The sequence below is a fragment of the Eleginops maclovinus genome, chromosome 9 (genome assembly GCF_036324505.1).
Source record: "Eleginops maclovinus isolate JMC-PN-2008 ecotype Puerto Natales chromosome 9, JC_Emac_rtc_rv5, whole genome shotgun sequence".
Lineage (NCBI taxonomy): Eukaryota > Metazoa > Chordata > Actinopteri > Perciformes > Eleginopidae > Eleginops > Eleginops maclovinus.
This window is the reverse complement of record NC_086357.1, coordinates 10,834,050-10,848,988: the sequence shown is the minus strand read 5'-3', so window position 1 is coordinate 10,848,988 and position 14,939 is coordinate 10,834,050. Positions and strand designations below refer to the sequence as shown.

The 14,939-nt window shown below is 40.6% G+C and overlaps 1 protein-coding gene across 1 annotated transcript; it reads left to right on the top strand.

Annotated features, from left to right (window-relative positions):
- The first annotated feature begins 1,399 nt into the window (after positions 1-1,399).
- Positions 1,400-11,942, top strand: LOC134869737 (keratin-associated protein 16-1-like). The gene is made up of 5 exons (XM_063891619.1): positions 1,400-1,410; positions 7,816-8,094; positions 8,170-10,776; positions 11,016-11,098; positions 11,201-11,942. Exons 1-4 carry the CDS (start codon positions 1,400-1,402, stop codon positions 11,083-11,085), a joined length of 2,967 nt encoding a protein of 988 aa, XP_063747689.1. The 3' UTR covers positions 11,086-11,098; positions 11,201-11,942.
- Positions 11,943-14,939: the final 2,997 nt, after the last annotated feature.

The following is a 14,939-nucleotide window of genomic DNA, read 5'->3' as shown; positions in this document are numbered from 1 at the left end:
CGCAATGTAGCGACCCTGCAGCGCTGACGAGGGAGAGGCTCAAAAGGGGGGGGTTTGTGGGGGGAAGATGTTGCCCTAGTTAGCTGGAAAGGGCAGGTAGAAAAAGAGGGGGTGGGAATTAAGAGAGTAGAAGAAGAGTGTGGAGCTGCGGAGATTGAGGAAAGCAAAGAAGAAGAGAGAAAGACAATTTGGGAGAAGAACGTGCGCCGCCTACATAGTCTAGCCTGTTTTTGTCTGTGGTGAGGGTAATAAAACCTGGTTCTCTGGTTCAACTGGATTCTCCGTGTCCTCCTAACATGGAGTAACATGTAAATTAAAAGTCTTTGTTGGATATTTTAGCTTGGACATTTTTTATGCAGCTTCTGAACAAAATAACTATTAAGTTATATTTTGTATGGCTTCAACATTTTATTTTTTTTCTTTCTTAATGCTTTATAAAATTGCACAGTACATTAGGAAGCTCAAAACAGCAATCTGAAGTTTTTAGAAGTCCTATGGAATCAGATTTGTGATGCGGCAAACTTTTGAGACCTCTTTTCCGTGTTTGTCTGGGGAGTTTTTCATAAAAATATCGGACTTATTTATTTTATTTATTTATTTGTTTATTTGAAAAGGGACAGTGCACATTAATTAACATTCTCAATGTAAACATACACTAAAAACGTAAATGTGCCGGAGTTAGCCAAAGCTAATTTTCGTCCGTAGTCCCCCGGCAGGTCAACACATCATCAACTTACACATTACAAAAGAGTAAAGACAGAATAAATACAAATGGCCTAGAATGAATTAAGACAGCTATTAATGAGTGCAGTTTTGATTGTTTTTAATCCATCTCTTAAGTGTTGTTTTAAATAACTGATAGCTGGTGCTGTCTCTGATTTTGTGTGGAAGGCAGTTCCAATAATTTGAGGCCCGAACTGAGAAGACTGTTTGGCTAAATTTACTATGTCTGTACTGTACAACACAGTCTCCCCTGGTGGCTGCCCTAGTTGCCCTGCCACTGCTGCTCTTCTGTTGAACAAATTCATCCAGTGGAGGAGGTGCAAGCCCATGTAATATTTTAAAAATAAGACAGGCATCTAGATAATGTAAAAAACTGTCAAAGCTAAATAAATTATATTTTGTAATGATATGACAGTGGTGGTAACTGATAGGTTTTTGATCTAGTGTTTTTAAAGTTTGCTTATAGAGGGTTTCTATTGGTTTAAGAGTTGTCATGTTTGCTTGGGACCAGCTTGTGTAGCAGTATGATATGTGAGAGAAGATCATGGCATGCATAAAAAGTTTAGCTGCCTCTGTTGTTAAGTATGGCCTTATATGTCTAAAATTAGCCAGATTATATCTGATGGTATTAGCCACCTTTTTAACATGCTTTTTAAAAGTTAAGTTAGAATCTAGGATGATGCCAAGGTATTTAAAATCAGACACAACCATGAGCTTTTCTCCTTTAATATAGACATCAGCCTGTGGTGCACTTGAGGATCTCTTAGAAAAGAACATACAGACTGTTTTATTAATGTTAAGATGTAGATATGACCTTTCTAGCCAGTCAGAAACATGTACCAGTGTTTCAGTTAGTTTTGCTGCAGCCTGTTGCTTGTTTTTGGAATGCACATAAAGAACGGTATCATCTGCATACATCTGTATATTAACAGAGGGACAAACTGAAGGTAAGTCGTTAATGTACAAGCTAAACAAGATAGGGCCCAGTACTGACCCCTGGGGTACACCAATATTACAGTCCAGATATGATGAATAAGGATTACCTATATGTACACTCTGTTTCCTGTTAATAAGATAGGACTCCATCCATTTCATGGCCTCAGCTGAGAAGTTAAAATAAGATAATTTAGATAAAAGTGTCTGGTGATTCACGGTGTCAAAAGCCTTCTTAAGGTCCAGAAACACTGCACCTACTATACCACCCTCATCTAATTTTGACTTGATGTTTTCAAGGATCATGGCTTGCTGCACATTTTGAATAACAAAAACACATCTATGCATTTTTAAGCTGAAGGTGATACACAATACATATACTGTTATTATGTTCTATTAATCAGACTGAATGTTGAGTGGAAGTGGAATATAAATGTTTAAGGCAATACAAAATATAAAGTTAACTCTCAAGAGTGGGTCCATTTCAGAAAAAAACACTAATTAATTGTTCCATTAATTAAACATTTATACATACAGTAGGTGGAATTTAAATGAATAGGAAGAGAGCTAAAATCTGATAAGAAATACTAGTAGGCTATAGTGTAGCATTTGTATTTCAAATAAGACTTCAGAGTGAAATAGAAATGCTCACAACTCTGGGGTAATCATAGATGGTATGATTTCCTAAAAGAACAAAGATGAATTCAGAGATGTGTGTGACGGCTCCATTAGGTATTGCCTAACTCAGCCTTCACTGATTCCCATGGCAAATAAGAACAAATATGATGGCATAAAGATGACCTGTCATTAATTATGAAATAATTATTCAAAATGTTAAATTAACCGTACAAATTACATGACCTGTAGATTTATTTTGTATTGTTCAATAATAGCTATGAATACAAAAAGCTACACTGTTTTAATCACAATGAAAGTCAAATGAAAAAATGTACAAGTGTGGTGTATTAAATCTGTTCATATACAGTTAGGTACTCTCTGAGGTCATAGAGAGTGCAGAGAGGTTGTAAAACAAACCTCTGGACTATGTCAGAAGACCTCCAGGGATGAGTAAGAAAAAGACCAACGTATATCTCAACTTATTTGGGTACGCGTAAGACATCGTGCACGAACGTATCACCTTATTTGGGTACACATTCTCATAGAACATCGCATTTTGTCACACACCCACATTTCTCCTATAAAGTGTATGCACAAAGACTGTTCAGGGGGACTTCCACAATTGGCTCTGGGAACCCCGCATCACCCGTGTTGGAGTATGATACTATGCTGTTGTAATAAACCTTATTATAGACAAGCTGGTGTCTCCGGAGACTTCTTCATCATCTTCACAAACATCGCTACAAGATATACTTCACAAGCTACAACACCATAATGTCAGCAATAATATTACAACAAAAATAGTCTTAACACAATTAGTCCTTAAACTTAGAAACACTCAGCAATAATATTACAACAAAAATAGTCTAACATAATTAGTCCTTAAACTTAGAAACACTCAGCAGCAACACACACTGTCTGCAACAACCATCAGCTGTGTGTTGTATAAATAGCTGTTATTGGTGCTAATAAGGGATTCAGTATAGGTAAAAATGTGGTTTCAGTTGAGCCGAAAGTTCATCCACTGCATGTGGATGTGTTAAAGTATTGGCAACGGTAAAATATAAAGCAACAATAGAAAAGATAAAGACAATAGTAGAGTTTGAGTTAAGTATAATCAGAGAGAAAAGATCAAGAGAAAAACTGCAAGACATTGCTAAGAATCCTGTTTGACAGCCTTGACGAGTTTCTCTACTGGATTGACCTTGGTAAGAACAATGACCTCAAAATGTTAATCTTGATTAATAATGTTGATTAAGATCATTATTAACTGATACCAGTTAAATATTCCCGAAACCAAGAAGATCCTCAGTGGAGTAACAGAATCCTATGGATGTTGACAACATTTGTTTGACAGTTTAACATTTTAAATCTTTTTTTAAATGTTCTGTGAGGAATAGTATAAACATATTCACATGTAAATTACTTTTGCTTTTACACATTTAAATGAATTAAACATTTTGGAAGTACTGTATAATGTCTGTTTAGTGTGTGCACTAATGCTCTGTCCCTCCCTCCATAGCTGAGGGAGGAGTAATGCACAATCATAAAGCAATTCTTTCTGAAACACTTCAGTGTACCAGGAGTTGTGAAGAGTAACATACGTCATCATGGAAATTAAAATGCAATGTTGGATTATTTTGCTTTTGTATTTAAATTCAGCTTCTGGACAAAGTAAGTATTCAAGTTATATTTTTATGATTTTGATTTTGTGTATTTCACCTTAAAATATGCCTTAATGTACGGGAGCAGACTGTAGACATGTTTGGTTTTTCAGTTATTCAGTTTGCGTTGGAGAAAATACAAAAATATTGTTTTCTTTTATAACCACCTATTTTTATAAAAACAACAGTCAATTAAAAATAAATGTCAATCTGTTTTTACAATGCGTTTAAATAAAGGCTGGTTCATTTGCTTTTGTTGTTTTTCATATTAGGCCCGTCAAAGAAGTTGGGAAATTATCGACAAGAGCATTAAAAAGTGTTGATTTAATATAATTGCTAGATATTGAACTTATCATATTTCAAACATTAGAGCTTTATGTGTTTTTGATCAATAATTAAATCCCAAACAGTATTTATTACAAAAAATGGTATGGTATTGTGATCTTTAAGCTAGAGTAAGTCATGCTGCAGACCACCTCCTGATCATATTGTCTATGAGCTATGCATATTTTCAGGTTCAGAAATGTGCAAAGCCACCTCAATCCTGGTAGTCGCTGGGATAAAAATATCAGATAAGGGATTGAAATATGACCAGAGGCGGTTTGTGTATTAGGGCGTTGTGGGCGACGCACAACCAACCGGAAAAAAGAGTTGTTTTTTTTCCTAACACAGCAGCAGTCGTAATCAGTGTTCATGACGTTAGATCTGTCAAAAACGTCATTGTCCAATCAGAGTAAAGTCGCGCTTCACATGGTCCCGCCCTTTAGATGCGATTTCAGTCAGGTTGAAAATTGCCCCAGGGTTCTCTCAAAGACTCTCATGTAAAATGCATTTTTTTCAAACGTCAGAGCTTTCAATGCAATCTCTATGGGTTCCGGGAGGGCTTGCACTTACGCGCTTTTGTCATACGTAACTGAGAGAAAAAACGGGCAGCTTCTTCGATCAAGTCACTTAGTACTCTCAAGATAGCTAGCGTGCAGTGCAATTCCATTGTGTCTTCGAATGAAGTGCCTTTTAGTCGGCGTGCAAATCCAGATAAATTAGCATTAAAACAATCAGGACCTCCATGACCAAATTTAACCATTCAACAAGTTTCTACAAAGGGGAGGAAGACCTACACCCGAGAATGTTCTACAAATCGGCATGAGAGACAAACCTGGCTAGCAGGCAGTGAAGTAGCCTACGCAGTTTTCTGCTATCCCTGCCTACTTTTTCACCCTGAAGGTGGCACGGCAGACAGCAATGCGTGGATGTCGACTGGTGTAACAGATATGGACCATCTATCTGAAAAAATAAAGAAACATGAGCTGTCGAAGATCCACATGGATAGCTGCTGGAGATTTTCGTCTTTTGGGAGGGTGAACATTGCCACTCAACTGGATGAGGGATACAGGCTAGCTGTTCGTCCCCACATAGGTGAGCAAGAACCGTCACATCCTAGACCGGCTTGCATAATTGATTTGGTTAATGTGATGTTTTATAGACATGATTATTGGTTGAATGTTTGTGCTGATGTTTATACGTTATCTGTTAATATAGTGAATTCTAAGAAAAACACAACAGCACACACGAGTGAAGGAGTGTGTGTGGCGAACTGTGTGTGTAATTCTGATGCATTTTGTCCTTGCAGAACAAAATAAACAACTTAAAAATGAAATGTGTAGTGGAGGGCAACTTCCTTCTGTACCACACTACATCAGCACTGGTCACCACTGTCCACCTTCCAATCCCCTTCCCCCACCCACTGTTGCACATTTGATACATTGCTCGGGTTTCCCACAGTCTAGTGGACCTCATGCTTAGCAATATAAGAAATGCTAAAAAGTTGACATTGATGCCATTATTTAAAATAAAGAGTGATCTGTATGACCAACATTATGACTGAAGTGCATCTTTTAGCATCACAGGGTACTTTTATGAGTCCTGCAATATATCACACAGTGAGCCTCAAACTATACACCTAATATGAGCATTTAACATTTGCATTTGCTAATATTATCAATGTTAATAAAAGGAAGGGTTAGGGCAATAAACGCTTTCTGGAATAACCCAGGGATAAATAAACGGACACGTCTTTGAAAGCTTCGATACATGTATGCTACGACTTTAGTCACCTAGGTGAGTATGTCTTCTGAGAGCTCTCAGAAGACAAACGCCGGTGTTAGTTAAGGAAACGTTTGAATAGAAGTAGCGTTAAGATTTTCCCGTCGTTGTCTTCGGTAGCACGACTACGCCGCATGACAGATTGCGTCACTTGTTAAAAATATGAAGCCTTAGAACTTTAGAAATGTAAAAGCGCAAACGTTTAGGCCTATCTTCGTGCACAAACGATTGAGACCAATTTGGACATTCTTGCTGAGTGAAAAACCTTAATAACTTTAAAAATAAAAGAGCACGAATATACATTTGTCATGCACAAACGATCAGAAGAATGTTTTTTTCCCTTTGGGGTGCCAGCTTTGCATGTTATGTTTAATATCTCAAAGACGGTATGAGCACAAAGGTTCATTTGTCGTGCACAAACGATGCACAAACGATTGAGACCCATTTGGACCGATTCGGACAATATTGGGGTGCTGGGTGACGTCATATGTTTACAAAATGTTATGTTTAATATCTCAAAAACCGTATGAGCACAAATGTTCATTTATCGTGCACAAACGTCCACAAACGAAACATATCAGAACGATCAGAAATAGTTTTACATGTTTTTTTAACATATGGGGTGCCAACTTCACGCAGGTGAGGGATCTCTGTCTGAGTTAATCATCTAACAACATATTGATATCGCCTTTCTTAATGTACCTATTGAATTGGTCACCTTAATCATTATCAGAAAAGAAATTGCCCCCCTCAGATTTTTTTTCAGGAGCCGCAACTGAATATGACTGATTAAACCATATGTTTGTAATGCCATCGAACAAAGCATAACATTTCAAAGCATTTGCCAATGTCTATTCAGCTTTGAATTTTAGGTGAAAATGTGAAAGAAATATTTTTGACAATCCGATTTTCTAAGTCGATAGATCACCTCACAAAACATTGAATCAGTTTGACTGTACCTTTGTTCTGTTGCACTCACTGTCATTTCACTGTGTTGTTGTGCATATTGTCCTGTCCTTGACTGTTGTTGAATGCAGTAAGTGCAGTAGTAACTACAAATATGAAGAACTTTCCTGGTACTCAATTAAATCTCAGAGGAAAATATTGTCCTGTATTTATTTGAGAACAAAAGTTACTTGGAAGAGTCAGATTCAGATATGTAATACAAAATATCAGTGTTCTTCTCAATGTAACCCTTTTAAAAGTAGTTTTCAGTCAGCTACCCTGACCAGCTCAACACGTTTTTCTGTAGTGAAAAGAAACAATTAATAGAAAGGAACCATCAACACTTCCATCACTGTCTGATTTATTCCATTTTACATTTAAAATGTGCATATACATGGCAAATCAACTTTTTTTTCATAATGTAAAAACAGTAAGAAATGCATTTAGAATTTCAAGTTTTCCGTCAATCTAGACATGGGCTTCTCTCTGTTAAATTTCCGATCTCAGCTTTATTGATCCTATGTTTTATCATGGATACATTTCTTGATTGGCCTTGCAAGTTTATGACAGTTAACAATTGTAAAGTGTTTGGGAATTATTATTATTATCTGATGGGTTTTTTAGTTATCATTTTAAATTATTGTTACGTACCACTTGCAGTGCTCAAAATTGCCCCTGGAGGTTTAATAGTGCTCCTATTTGAGTAACATCAGGTTAAGACAAAGACACATGTTTTGCACCATGTCTACATGGACACCTGTGATATGTCTTTGGCACGAATGTCAAACCATAATAACTGAGATAAATTGTACAAATGCTCTCTCTGCAGCAACTGCAGCTGCCACAACAGCAACTCCGACAACTATAGTACCCACAACTGCAACTCCCACAACTACAACCCCCACGGTTGTAGCTCCTACAACCGCAGCTCCCACTACTGCAGCTCCCACTACTGCAGCACCGACTACTATAGGACCACCAACTACAAGTCCAACAACGGCAGCCCCCACAACGGCAGCCCCCACTACTGTAGCCCCCACTACTGCAGCTCCTGTGACTGCAGCTCCCACTACTGCAGCTACCGCAACTGCAGCCCCTACGACTGCACGCCCCACAACTGCAGCCCCTACAACTGCTGCCCCTACAACTGCAGCCCCTACAACTGCAGCCCGCACAACTGAAGCCCCTACGACTGCAGCCCCCACAACTTCAGCCCTCACAACTGCAGCCCCTACAACTGCGCCCCCCACAACTGCAGCCCCTACAACTGCAGCCCCCAATACTGCAGCCCCCACAACTGCAGCCCCTACGACTGCACCCCCCACGACTGTGGTCCCTACGACTGCAGCCCCTACAACTATAACACCACCAACTGCGAGTCCAACAACGGCAGCCCCCACAACGGCAGCCCCCACAACTGCACCCCCTACAACGGCAGCCCCTACAATTGCGCCCCTCACAACTGCAGCCCCTACAACTGCACCTCCTACAACTGCAGCCCCTGCAACTGCACCCCCCACAACTGCAGCCCCTACGACTGCACCCCCCACAACTGCAGCCCCCACAACTGCAGCCCCTACAACTGCGCCCCTCACAACTGCAGCCCCTACAACTGCACCTCCTACAACTGCAGCCCCTACAACTGCACCCCCCACTACTACACCCCCCACAACTGCAGCCCCTACGACTGCACCCCCTACGACTGCACCCCCTACAACTGCAGCCCCTACAACTGCAGCCGCCACAACTGCAGCCCTCACAACTGCAGCCCCTACAACTGCACCCCCCACTACTGCAGCCCCTACGACTGCACCCCCCACAACTGCATCCCCTACAACCGCAGCCGCCACAACTGCAGCCCCCACAACTGCACCCCCTACAATTGCACCTCCTACAACTGCAACCCCTACAACTGCACCTCCTACAACTGCACCTCCTACAACTGCAGCCCCTACAACTGCAGCCCCCACAACCGCACCTCCTACAACTGCAGCCCCTACAACTGCAGCCCCTACGACTGCACCCCCCACAACTGCAGCCCCTACAACTGCAGCCCTTACGACTGCACCCCCCACAACTGCAGTCCCTACAACCGCAGCCGCCACAACTGCAGCCCTCACAACTGCAGCCCCTACAACTGCACCCCACACTACTGCAGCCCCTACGACTGCACCCCCCACAACTGCAGTCCCTACAACCGCAGCCGCCACAACTGCAGCCCTCACAACTGCAGCCCCTACAACTGCAGCCCCCACTACTGCTGCCCCTACAACTGTAGCCCCCACAACTGCAGTCCCTACAACCGCAGCCGCCACAACTGCAGCCCTCACAACTGCAGCCCCTACGACTGCACCCCCCACAACTGCAGCCCCTACAAGTGCAGCCCCCAATACTGCAGCCCCCACAACTGCAGCACCTACGACTGCACCCCCCACAACTGCAGCCCCCACAACTGCACCCCCTACAACTGCAGCCCCCACAACTGCAGCCCCTACAACTGCGCCCCTCACAACTGCAGCCCCTACAACTGCACCTCCTACAACTGCAGCCCCTACAACTGCACCCCCCACTACTACACCCCCCACAACTGCAGCCCCTACGACTGCACCCCCCACAACTGCAGCCCCTACAACTGCAGCCGCCACAACTGCAGCCCTCACAACCGCAGCCCCTACAACTGCACCCCCCACTACTGCAGCCCCTACGACTGCACCCCCCACAACTGCAGCCCCTACAACCGCAGCCGCCACAACTGCAGCCCCCACAACTGCACCCCCTACAATTGCACCTCCTACAACTGCAGCCCCTACAACTGCACCTCCTACAACTGCACCTCCTACAACTGCAGCCCCTACAACTGCACCTCCTACAACTGCAGCCCCTACAACTGCAGCCCCTACGACTGCACCCCCCACAACTGCAGCCCCTACAACTGCAGCCCCTACGACTGCACCCCCCACAACTGCAGTCCCTACAACCGCAGCCGCCACAACTGCAGCCCTCACAACTGCAGCCCCTACAACTGCACCCCACACTACTGCAGCCCCTACGACTGCACCCCCCACAACTGCAGTCCCTACAACCGCAGCCGCCACAACTGCAGCCCTCACAACTGCAGCCCCTACAACTGCAGCCCCCACTACTGCTGCCCCTACAACTGTAGCCCCCACAACTGCAGTCCCTACAACCGCAGCCGCCACAACTACACCCCCCACTACTGCAGCTCCGACAACTACAGCCCCCACTACTGCTGCCCCCACAACTGTACCCCCCACAACTACAGCCCCCACAACTGCAGCCCCCACTACTGCAGCTCCTACAACAGCAGCCCCCACTACTGTAGCCCCCACTACTGCAGCTCCTACGACTGCATCTCCCACAACTGCACCCCCCACAACTACACCCCCCACTACTGTAGCCCCCACTACTGCAGCTGCTACGACTGCATCTCCCACAACTGCACCCCCCACAACTACACCCCCCACTACTGTAGCCCCCACTACTGCAGCCCTTACAACTGCACCCCCCACAACTGCAGCCCCCACAACTGCACCCCCCACAACTGCAGCCCTCACGACTGCACCCCCCACAACTGCAGCCCCTACAACTGCACCCCCCACAACTGCAGCCCCCACAAATGCAACCCCTACAACTGCAGCCCCTACAACTGCACCCCCCACAGCTGCAGCCCCCACAAATGCAACCCCTACAAATGCAATCGCTACAACTGCACCCCCCACGACTGCAGCTCCCACAAATGCAGCCCCCACAACGCCAGAAGATCCCAGGGGTACGTGACTGTTTAAAACATGCACGGCTGAAAGCAACAAATTATTGTTAAAGCTCACTCTTCAATAAATACACATTGACCCCAAATGTAGCAAATAATTTCAGTTGTTATTTAAAACACGTTAATAACATTTGAAACATTTGCATGTCGACATATGCCATCATTTTAGGAGGTAAAAATGCATTCGTATGATTCATGAAATTAATTCATTTCCATATTATGTCTTTTATTCCCTACAGTTTTGTCACTGGCATACCTACAGATGAGGATAACTACTGTTGGGGAGGTCAGCAATGGAACTATTGTTGAAATTGTTAAACAGGTATGTAAAACTGTATTATTCCGATAACTTTTTTTCATAACATAATTAAACATAGGAATGAGAAATAACTTCTTTAGTTCATTGTGTTTTCTCTCCATTTAGTTATTTTTAGAACGGCTCCCGAGTGGAACAGCCCACACAGTTACCGTGACAAACCTCCAACGGGTTCAAGTGTCCCCCTAAAAGCTTCATGTAGATTTATAACGACAGAACTGAACCATTTCATCACATCAGGAAAGAGTCTTTGATTTGTTTGTAGTGTTTTCAGCTTGTGCAAAACATATGAATTTTCATTGTACTCCAATATGTTGTTCAAAATCAACAGAAGTACCTGGGTTAATCTAAATTCCAAGAGACGGTGTGACGTCAAAGGCTTCGATTTTAGGCTCACAACCCCCTCTTATGTTTGTATATGATCTTTTTTGTCAAAGTAAATCTGATTAAAAAACTATTTTATCTCTCTCTATACCTCAATAACCATTTTCACTTTTAACCAAACAATATGCTTGTGTGTGAGTAATTTCCTGGAATATGAAAGGTGAGATAGTGTATTAGGCTCAAGTGTCACATAAATTGCACAGTACAATAGAAACTGAAACCAGCCATCTGAATTGTCAAAGACGTTTTAAGAGGTGTTAATAAATTCTCATGCCCTGAAATTAAAGGAGCACCTGCCATGTTGACAAGGCTGGTAACCACGAGACTAAACCAGTTTAAAAATATTATGACTCCTCCTTTTAACCATGCACACATAGCCCTGTAACAGTGTTTGACAATTATGCACCAAATGAATGGCCTGTTGAACAGAAGTTACAAAATGTAATAAAATGTTATTTTTATTGAATATGAATTTGTGTTGCTTTGCACCCTCAATAATATAAATAAATATATATATATATAAGCTAAATATACAGTATATACATTTATACTGCATATTTAGCTTATGGAATTTGTCTTTCCATTTCATTGGAAAACCAGTATGAATACATTGCTTTTCTGGGTGGCACTTGAATTATTTGTGATTGTGTCAGAGAGGAGGACGCTGTGATGCAAAGCGAGTATCATGGACAACGACTGTCGCACTCTCCAACATGTGAGGTAATGTAATGGAGCATAAAGTGCAAAAATTGCATGATAGGTGCACTATAATAGAAATAAATGTGGAAATTGTTGAATAAATATGTACCTGTAGAAATGTAATACTGTACAAAAATAACACTTCTCATATAGATCTTTGTTTAACTCATCCTGAAGTAACTTGAGTTAAGAGCAACTTGTGATCTGTATCTTTAACCTTTGTTAATATTTTTGCATTGTTTATATTTTTTGTTGGGAGTTTATATTTTCCCTATTTCCTAATACTGAAAAAGATGCACGTCTGTGAGTAAAAAATGTTATTATGGAAAGGGTAGAGGAAAGGCTCAGAGCATCAAACCCTGGGTTTCAGGCTGCGGTCATCAAAATGTGTTTTTTTTATTTGGGGCTCATTGTTTCTGTCTGTTTGTTTATAAATCAGAACAGTTATTTCATCATGCTAAAAAAAGTTTTAAAATAATATATAAAATGTAATATGTGTTTTCTATAACTCATCATGTTAGATAAATATATTAAAACTAATATATCTTAACACAATTTAATCATTAATCTTAGGAATACTCAGCAGCAGCACCACCCATCAGCTGCATGTTATATAGATAGCTGGAAAAATGAAAAGTGGATGTTCAAGAAGTTCAATAGCTTCAGCAAAGTAACAACATATGCTGTTTATGTATTTAAAGTATTGATAATGGTAAAGTTGAAGTAGAAACATAAAGCAAACAGGATAGTAGAGTTTAAACTAAACAAAAAATAGGAAGAGAAGATGAAGGGAGAAAATGCAAAACATTGCTAAGAATGCAGTTTGACAACCGTGATAAGTTTCCTTCAATGGTTTGGCTTTGGCAAGAGCCCATTCAGTGCAATGACATAAACATATTAAAAACCCTTACCATTGAAATGATTGTAACCTGATACTTTCACAAGTTTTTATGAAACCACGATGAGCAGTGTGAAGTTTAGAAGTGTATGGTTTCTTTGGGGAAACTTGAGTAAATATGTTTTGCTTTTATGCAGTCAAATGAGTACAAGTATAAATGATCTTCTCCAGGTTCTTCTGTATTTATATTTGTTATTGAAAAAAGAATGTGCAGTAGTATATGGGTTGGCAAATGTATTGCATAGCAACAGTGTCATGCAATTAGAAAAGTTATTTCAAACAAATATCACTTTTAACAAATATATATTTCTACAAGAGTTTTTGTTAATATTAGGGGCAGTGTGTTGGTACCATGTTCTGTATCATTTAGCCTTTATCTGTACTGCTATCAAAAATACACCACTGCAGATTTATTCAATTATATGATGTGTTTTATTAATTAGTTTGGAGTGTCCTATATTCTATCAACATGTGAGACCATTTCCTGGTTTTACAGGTTATATGGAAGTACCAGCTCTCAATACTTAGTCACTCCCTCCAACGCCGAGTGAGGAGTTAATCACAACCAAATTCCAATCATTGCAATATTTCTCTTTACAGCGAGTTGTGGAAAGTAACATATGTTACATGGAGTAACATCGAAATTACAATCCTTTGTTGGATATTTTTTGCTTGGACATTTTTTATACAGATTCTGAACAAAGTAACTTAAGTTATATTTTGTATGGCTTTAACATTTTATTTTTGTTTCTTTCTAAATGCTTTATAAAATTGCACAGTACATTAGGAAGTTCAAACCAGCAATCTGAAGTTTTTAGAAGTCCTATGGAATCAGATTTGTGATGTGGCAAACTTTTGAGACCTCTTTTCTGTGTTTGTGTGGGTGCCTTCTGGGGAGTTTTTCATGAAAATATCGGACTTAGATCATGGCTTGCCGCACATTCTGAATAACAAAAACATCTATGCATTTTTAAGCTGACATTGCTAAGAATCCTGTTTGACAACCTTGACGAGTTTCTGTCCTGGATTGACTTTGGCAAGAACAATGACACATAACTATTGAAACCTCACAATGTTAATCTTGATTAATAATGTTGATTAAGATCATTATTAACTGATACCAGTTAAATATTCCCGAAACCAAGAAGATCCGCAGTGGAGTAACAGAATCCTATGGATGTTGACAACATTTGTTTGACAGTTTAACATTTTTAAATCTTTTTTTAAATGTTCTGTGAGGAATAGTATAAACATATTCACGTGTAAATTACTTTTGCTTTTACACATTTAAATGAATTAAACATTTTGGAAGTACTGTATAATGTCTGTTTAGTGTGTGCACTAATGCTCTGTCCCTCCCTCCATAGCTGAGGGAGGAGTAATGCACAATCATAAAGCAATTCTTTCTGAAACACTTCAGTGTACCAGGAGTTGTGAAGAGTAACATATGTCATCATGGAAATTAAAATGCAATGTTGGATCATTTTGCTTTTGTATTTAAATTCAGCTTCTGGACAAAGTAAGTATTCAAGTTATATTTTTATGATTTTGATTTTGTGTATTTCACCTTAAAATATGCCTTAATGTACGGGAGCAGACTGTAGACATGTTTGGTTTTTCAGTTATTCAGTTTGCGTTGGAGAAAATACAAAAATATTGCTTTCTTTTATAACCACCTATTTTTATAAAAACAACAGTCAATTAAAAATAAATGTCAATCTGTTTTTACAATGCGTTTAAACAAAGGCTGGTTCATTTGCTTTTGTTGTTTTTCATATTAGGCCCGTCAAAGAAGTTGGGGAATTATCGACAAGAGCATTAAAAAGTGTTGATTTAATATAATTGCTAGATATTGAACTTATCATA